The sequence below is a fragment of the Penicillium arizonense genome (genome assembly GCF_001773325.1).
Source record: "Penicillium arizonense strain CBS 141311 chromosome Unknown PENARI_contig140, whole genome shotgun sequence".
NCBI lineage: Eukaryota > Fungi > Ascomycota > Eurotiomycetes > Eurotiales > Aspergillaceae > Penicillium > Penicillium arizonense.
In genome coordinates this window covers 1-8,184 of record NW_019173417.1, presented here as the reverse complement: position 1 = coordinate 8,184, position 8,184 = coordinate 1, and the positions used below count along the sequence as shown (strand labels likewise).

The following is an 8,184-nucleotide window of genomic DNA, read 5'->3' as shown; positions in this document are numbered from 1 at the left end:
ACCGTTTCACAACCGGTATAGTGACCACATTGACCTCACAAAACTGTAGGCATCTTTTGCCAACTTGAACGGCCTGTTTAGCTCGTGCATCCATAGAATTTGACTAAACTTGCCTGGTAACAATATGCCACATTTCCTTTCGCATCCGCACTTACTCTTTTCCCTCAGTAACTGAACGGAAGCTTTATAACCGGCCCAAGTCTGGATGCATCTGGTGGAGAAACGTTGACTAGGTCTTGTCGGGCAAGCCCACACTCACCGTTGTAACAGAAGATCGCAATTAAACAAGGCTGCTGTGGAACTTTTCCATCCTTGATAAACCCGTGGTCACCCCAAGTTCGACCGCATTTCCTACGATTTTCACTGTGCCTGGACCTTGCACCAAATCACCTCCACTGCCATCCTCATTCAGAGGTCCGCCTGTCATCGAGATGTCTAGAACGAAGATAGTTAGGACCGACAAGATTGCCTGGTCTTCATGGGAAAAAAGGAACCTTCTTTCCTGGTTGCACCGGCACCGCGGGATGTCTTGGAACGAAAGAGCCAGGGCATACTTCAGGCAGTTCCGCGTGAAACGAACGGGCGAGGCATTGAGATGCAAACAGAACTACCTGTTACGGAATCTACGAAAGCTTCACTCCATCCAGGGAATTCCGTCTGAAACCTCCAGCTCAGAGTTACCTCCGCCGCAAGTCCGACGCGAAGAAGCTCGGAGATCTTGCTTGCCGTCTCTTCCAATCTTCACACCTAGAGGCTCCCGCACAACAAATTGCCATTTGATCCGTGCGCTAGAGCAGCTGGCCGTTTCAGAACGCCGTTGCTTCACAAATGACTCGGATAGTGCAAACGAGACTCCACCAGGTAAGATAAAGCGGCAGCCTAGGCTACGGGCCAGGAGGGTTAATAATTCCATAGGTTATACGATCCGACTGCCGCACACTCTGAGACCCGGTCTAACGCGCAATGCTTCATACCATTGGAAGTTTGTACATCGTACGGCAGCTGCCACGAGAGCCTCACGTAATGCTGCGATCTTATGATCCTCAACATTTACCATGTTCAGGGCACAACTCAACGGACATTACACTATCCACCTTGCACCTTTTAAGGTATTCATGTATATCTAGATAATGTTGACACTGAGGGTCTGCTCTGGCTTTTCACCAGTGAGCCCGTTGGAAACTGATATACAGTGCAAATTTTTGCCCCTGAAAGAAGATGTAGCATGATTCCTAGCCTTTCCCGAACACCTGAGTCTAAACATACTTGCTACAGCCGCGGCGTAGTGCCCTGACTGGATTGATCGCCAGTAATATAATGATATTACCTCGAGCTGCCGCGCACAGGGCATCAGTCCATGGTTCACATTGGTAGAGCCCCACTGTCCATGTGCCTCCCGTCCTTCTCGAATTGTTTGGCTGCTAGGAAACATGAGTGAGGCTGGTAGTTTGGAAAGTACTTTGATGAATTATGGTGAACTCTTTTCCATCTAGCTTTACCGCCAGCGGCGGCAGTTTTCTTGTCTTGGCTTGTAACAGGGTTGCCAATAGGCTCGGGAAAACCTGAACAGAGAATATATCCAAAGAGCTGTCGCTAAAAGATAAACCATAAAGTGAAGGTGGGATTTATCTAAAGCAGCGCTTTTCTACCGTTTCATTTCTCCGACTAATGAGCGTCACTGAGGCATTGCCCGTTTCTTGCGCGCTGGATTGTCCTGAATGGTAGAAACCCGCTTTTCCTTGCACAGTTCATCTAGACGAGCTTTCATGCTCTCCAGTGTTTCCTCTAGTTCCTGGATCCTGTCTTTGAGAGCTGTGGTTTCGCTCAGTAATGTCGCGTTTTCGGTCAATACGTCGGCGAAGTCATTCTGTGTAATGCCATTGAGAAAGTGTTCGATTTTCCTATTCAGTCTGGTTAGCATGTTGATTTGCTCACCTGGAAAACAGGCTCCGACTCCAGCAAGGTACCGGAGCAGGGATCGGCCAGACCAAGAAGAAGGCTGTAAATCTCAAAGTCAGCACAATAAAGCCAGCCACTGCACGGTAGGAACTCACTCTTGGTTTTGCTGGGTTGACCGCGAAGAGAGCTGTGCTGTTGTGGACTTCAATTCAGCCACCATTCCTCTTGTCCGTGGGCTTTGACCACAACTGATGGTACCTTTTTCATCCTTGGTACGGGATGTTAAATCAGGGGTTTCTTTGAGGCGGGACGATGTCGTTCTTGTTGGTTTTTGCTCTTCCTCTGGAGGCATCAAGCTTGCGAATCGTGCTTCGTAACCACCTGGTTGGCGACTGGACCGTAGAATTTGCGCGTACGACATTGAAAGAACGTGACAAAATCGAACGACCGTTCAGGAAAGTTCAGAATAGCGAGGAGGGGGTCGGGGAAAGGGGGAACGTGGGCGGAAAGATGCGCGATTTCATGCGTATGGTGGATTCACGTTACTGCAGGCACTGAAGGGGGCCCGGCGCGGCAAAAAGAAAATCCAAAATCAAATAAATAATAATAATAGATAATACAGGAAAAGGGCAGTGCTGCATAATTCTCATAGGCCACTCCTTATTTTCGCCAGCTTAGGTAAAGGGCGAATCAAGACACGTACCGAAATACGCCTTTACGAGGTACAGTAATTAAACAAAACACGCAAAATTGCCGTAGCAAGTTGACCTCGAGATAGCCATTTGACCATGACATGTTAGGCCACCGAAGATGTTTATGAGGGCAGACTAAAGACCGGTTTCGTGAATTGCGTTTTATTCACATGCCCGACTTTCAATCAATGGATTCCACCGGTCTCGTGATCCACCCATCACGAAGTTGGCTGACCACTGTGAGAACCATTCAATACAATGTATGTACAAATGGCAAAGGATGCCGGAACTGATCTTATTTACCTCATTATTTTGAGTACATCATCTACTTGAGTACACGTCCATACTATAGCATTCCCGCGAGGCTGGGGCTGCGTTAATGGTACTTGTCGAGTCCCGTAGTAGTGGAAGTAGATAAAAGAAAGATACGCGCCCACATTTGGAGAGTAGGAGCAGGCTTCCTGCCCTCCCTCATTGCCATGAGCCCCGTGAGGTAAATCTTGTGCTCCCCCTGGCGATGTGCAGCACCTCTTCGTGGTGCTAGGGACCAGTACTCGGTGATCATACGATATCGAGGAAGCTAAGACTTGCACAAAATCTATTTACTATCTCGTCACCCTTGATACGCACACAGCATCGTATCTTGGGCTTTACTCTGTGTATCCAGAAGATGAATGTCTTATATCCTAGACGCATAGCGTGTAATTCAATAAATGTTTTGAAATGATCCCTGATTATCCAATATTGCCTTTACCAATGTGGCATTTGGTTGTATTAATATTAAATTCAATACCGTTACTGTACTTATAGAGAAGAGAGTTTTTAAGTAGGATACGTTCCCAAGAGGTGTGATGTGGTGTATGCCAAGTCAGCTCAACGCATGATTACAATTGGTAGGTATTTTGCGATTTTGATTCTAGCAAAGGGGTGGTTTAACAGAGTAGTTAAGCAGAGTAGTTATGTTGAAATATCCCGGTTGCTGAGATAAGGAGGCTGGGATCACGTGCATACATATATACCTGTTCACCAGCCTACTTGTATCACACAATCAACTCCCCTCAATAACATGAACACTGAAGTATCACTTCATAATCAACAGGTTAAGCAAGGTGGTTAAACCAAGTGGTCAAGCAGAGTGGTCAAGCAGAGTGTTCAAGCAGAGTGGTCAAGCAGAGCGGTCAAGCAGAGCGGTCGGGCGGAGTGGTCAAGAACAATGGTCAGGATCTGAACTAGCGATAAATTACTAACCAGGTCATAGCGAAGAAAAAGAAGGGACTTTGCCTGGTACATGTAGGAATGCTGTCATTGCGTCAAGATTTCGTTCATATCCCGCGGAAACCTGCGGTATGCAAGTATTCTTCATCCTCAAGGATTCGCAACCAAATTGTACGGGTTAACAGTACACGCAGTCAAACCTGAGAGGACCGCGGGATTATCCGGCTCTGGCGATCAACCGCACGGGCTTGTCTCACACGCATGAACCATGGAATAAATGACGGAATCAGCCGCTGATATGATCTGCAACGTCTGTATCCAAATGCGGCCGTCACTGCCGCATGAAAAATCGGATTTTCACTATCGCATTTAGCGGCCACGTAGTTTCGTATTGGCTATGCTCTGTATTTTATCCCGTTTTGATTTGAACAGAAAGCACAACGGGAGGTGGGGACGGACCCATTGTCTCGATTCCCCGCCCAATCAGTAAATTCCCACACCCCTCTCTGAATTGGAGGCGAGATTACGGAAGAAAATCACCCGCATTAAAGTTTATGCTTTGATAACGGTCTAGACGCAGGGGAAGCGTAGTGTACTCAGCTTCGAACGGGTCAGATCCGGGATTCGTGCTTCCCACAAAGAGTAAACTTTACTCCGGCCAAAGTATCATGTTAGAAACGCAGGAATATGACCTAGTCATTATCTAAGCTTGAACACGATCCACAAAGGGAACAAAATCCAGATGAATGTGGTGGTAATATATATTTCAGCGGGCCAATGATAAATTATCTTAATATCCACACACGTGACAACGAATGGATTTATAACTAGCGCTGTCGGGACCTTTGCCTAGCATCTTCCATTTCATACTCTCGTTTTCATGAAGCGGTGTCACATTGCCGTGTTTGTCCTCCAGTAAACGGCAGTCTTTGGTAATTTGTTCTTATCTTATGTGCCCACTGGTTCCTAACTGATTTTTCTTCAGATCGAGTCACGTTCTAGATGGATTCCAACACTGTCACAGTTGAAGGCTCTGGCCACAACATTAGGGAAGATGACTACACGCTGAACTGTCTGCCAGAAATGAAAAGCGTGTATTCTGAGCATTTTAAGCCTTTTCAAGACAAGCTGTCTTTGGTTCTTCAGCACTCTCGGTCACATTTCATGGCACTAGCGGGGCGAGAAAGCTTTGCTGGGTTCTTGAACGTTCCCCTCATCAGCGACGTCCTAGTGAAGACCATAGAAATGATGTTTGAAGCACCGAAACCTTGTGTGCTTCAGCTTCAGAACGACGAAGTCAGTGCCAATATCAATTGGCTGGACGTTATCAAGGAAAGGGATTATCAGGCCGAATACAAAGGGAATGGAATCTACCATTTCCATATGCGGGACAGGGGCGTGATTGTCATGTTGTCTGCTTTCCAACACAACATGATCCTTTCAGGATTACCCCGGAAGCTGGTTCAACCATGGTCCTACGAAAAGGACGTACAGACGGAATTAAACACCTTGGCGCTGGCAGCCGAAATGACATCACTGGCGAATGAACTTGCATCGGAAAGTAAGCCAACTCGAGCATTATCTTTATCCTATCCACTCGCTTACATCGCCCCGCAGTCATCAAAGTCAATAACACTGTGCTTGAAGAAATACTAAGAAGAGATCGAATTCTTCGCCGCAATCCGGAGCCAAGTCAGAGATCGGCGGGCTCGCCCTTTCCCCTGGAGTCAGCCGAAGAGCCAGCGCACTTTACACCAGCGCAGGTTGACGCAGATTCGCCCGGTGGGATGGCTATCGAGACTCAAAGAACAGACATGCAAGCCAGTGCTTCAAAACGCGGTGCTGGAACGTGGAACTGTAAGTAATGCACGTAAGAAGCGTGGCATTGAAAATTGAAGTGGGCGAAGAAGTACTAATAATTTGGATGTACAGTCGCCAAAAACAGGGCTTGGCCTTCAGAAGTGCTGAAGCAGCTTCCTCTATGGTTCGAAGACCAAGTACGGCAAAATCTGTCGCAGGAAGAGATTGCCCAAAACTTTCACCGAACATTCAAGCAAAAACGGACCTTCCATGCTATTGAGGCAAAAGTGTATTTCTTGACAGGAAAAAGTCCTTTTAGAAAGCGCAATAAGAAGACTTTGCGCAAAGAACCTGTGTCTTTGATACCTCGCTCCTCCCCACCGCTTCCTCAACCTTTTGAATCAGTGGACTTGACCCAACAATTGATCTCGAGGTCGAACATCGAGGTTCACGCGTTACGTCTAGCCCCGAACCTACTACCCTATTTGAATTCTGACGACTGCGAGGATGGAAGCCTTTATACCCTTCATGGTGTTCAACCGGTTGGCCCTGAATCAGAATCCAGCGACCCACATGCAGTATCTGAACAGCATACTGCGAATCAAATGTTAAGGTGTCGGTACGCATCTCGGGAGCATGAACTTGCGTCAGCTACAAGTCAAAATGAATGGCCAGTTCGAGGAAGCCATCAGGCTGAAGAATCACCCAAAACCCATCAAGCGTCATCAGATAAGGTTCCCGAGAGTCAGCCAAGCAATGATAATTCGATCAATGTGCTCCCAGCAATACCAGGGACGGTTGACTCTTACTTGCCTCGAAACTCTCCCTTAGAATCCCCTCGGATAGCAGAACCTATCCAGTCTCCAATCCGGCATCACCCTGAAGGCGATACTACACTCGAAGAGCTGGGCCAAACGCTTATCCATCGTACTGAGTCCAGTGCAATGCACGTGGAACAGACAGACACGGCGCGTTGCGACCAATCACCAGAGAAACTTTCTCCGCAATCTTCACCCCGTGAGATTCCATTGGATAGAGGTACAGCAAATGAGGGTTCCAATAATGAAAACCATACAGAAAGTGGACTGGGTGCGTTGCCTGTTCCCAGGGCATCGACGCCCTTCCAAGTTCCTGAATCAAGCTCCACTGGTAACTCGACTGAGCTTCCTCAATACAGCGGAATGGATGGGCCAAGCACCGATACCTCTGGAAAAACTTTGTCTGAAGAGGAATTGATCATAGGATATCTTCATGAGAAATCTCAAGCGCAGGCGGAGAGTTCTCATCGTTCATGGATCGCTAAAGACCTGGACCGTTTACCAGGGTGGCTCATGAAACGGAAAAGCCTACGAAAGGAAAGACTTGAAATTGAGTTTCTGAGAGACTTTGGACACTACCGAACATCCTCTGCTATCCGTACAGCTTGCCGCAAAAAGCGAAAGGCAGATTCTCGCCAAAAGGATGTAATACACCAACTAGCTCCGGTTGTCCCAGCCGTTCTCGATACTATGCCGGTATCACGATCACCCAACGCCATCATTGACACTCCAAACTTGGACCCATCCCATACGATAACAGTACTGAGCAATGATGATACTACACCCAAGCATCCGCTGTTAGAGCGACCTCGATCGCCACAACTTCATCATCAGCCGCAGGTTCCAGACAACGCAGAAAGACTTTCTCGAAACAGTCCTCCACTATTGAATGAGGATGAGGAAGCAGTGGCTCAAAGTCCACTGGCTGTTGTTGCCTCCGAATCCGCGTCCGAACAGATGGTGCTTTCAAGTTCTCCTGAGAATGTGGAAGATAACCCCATGTTGGGCAATCGGCGCCATAGAGTTGACATCACGCCGAAACCTCCGGCCAGGTTCACAGCAATTAATGGCAGTATTGTCCATCCCACTGATCCAAATATAAGCGAAATGACTCCGCTTGTTCAGATGGAGGGCAATGAGCGAGACGCTCCACCTGATGGGCAACGAAGCCAGCGAGCATCAAAAGAAAAGCCTGTCGAGCAGAGAAGACATGACCAAAATGTGCCACAGAAAGAAGGGTTTCAGAGTAAGCTCCCCTCTAATGCCGTGTTCGCTTTAGCCACTTGGCCCTTTAAACCATATCAGATCTATATGTGTCACCCGGCATTTTTCTTCCCCTTTCTTCCTTTATCTGTCCTTGCTTCCCACACTGACTGTTTTTATTCGAACTTGCAGGTGGAAGAGGACGCCCCAACCAACTTGCCTCTGAGTACGCACAGGCAGGCTCAAATTACTTAGAATTGTCCACCAGAACACCGGAAGGAGCTGGGAACAAGCAGTCACTCTCTATTGGTACTTCAGGCGCCAACATTCCACAACTGGGAACGAGCCCAAATTTGCAGAACAACCAGCCCACTTACATACAAAACCCAGTCCTAAATTGCCCGTCCAACTCCCAAGTTTCAACCCCTCGACCACCCCATTTCTGCACGCCCAATTCACAATCTAGGATTTCTCAAACTAGCAGTGTGCCGGGAAGGGCTCACACAGGCGGTTCGTTCATACTCTACACTCGTGGTCCCCCGCAATCCTGACATGAA

At 47.8% G+C, this 8,184-nt stretch overlaps 2 protein-coding genes across 2 annotated transcripts; one reads left to right on the top strand and one right to left on the bottom strand.

Annotated features, from left to right (window-relative positions):
• Nucleotides 1–1,675: 1,675 nt before the first annotated feature.
• PENARI_c140G03982 (uncharacterized protein) lies at nucleotides 1,676–2,320 on the bottom strand (the record flags this gene model as incomplete). Its single annotated transcript, XM_022637999.1, has 3 exons — nucleotides 1,676–1,867; nucleotides 1,936–1,999; nucleotides 2,055–2,320. 3 exons carry the CDS (start codon nucleotides 2,318–2,320, stop codon nucleotides 1,676–1,678), a joined length of 522 nt encoding a protein of 173 aa, XP_022482144.1.
• A 2,488-nt stretch (nucleotides 2,321–4,808) lies between these two features.
• PENARI_c140G10418 (uncharacterized protein) lies at nucleotides 4,809–8,136 on the top strand (the record flags this gene model as incomplete). The annotated part of the gene is made up of 4 exons (XM_022638000.1): nucleotides 4,809–5,367; nucleotides 5,424–5,663; nucleotides 5,739–7,670; nucleotides 7,820–8,136. Coding segments are annotated over 4 exons (3,048 nt in total), but the record flags the coding sequence as incomplete, so codon positions are not given.
• Nucleotides 8,137–8,184: the final 48 nt, after the last annotated feature.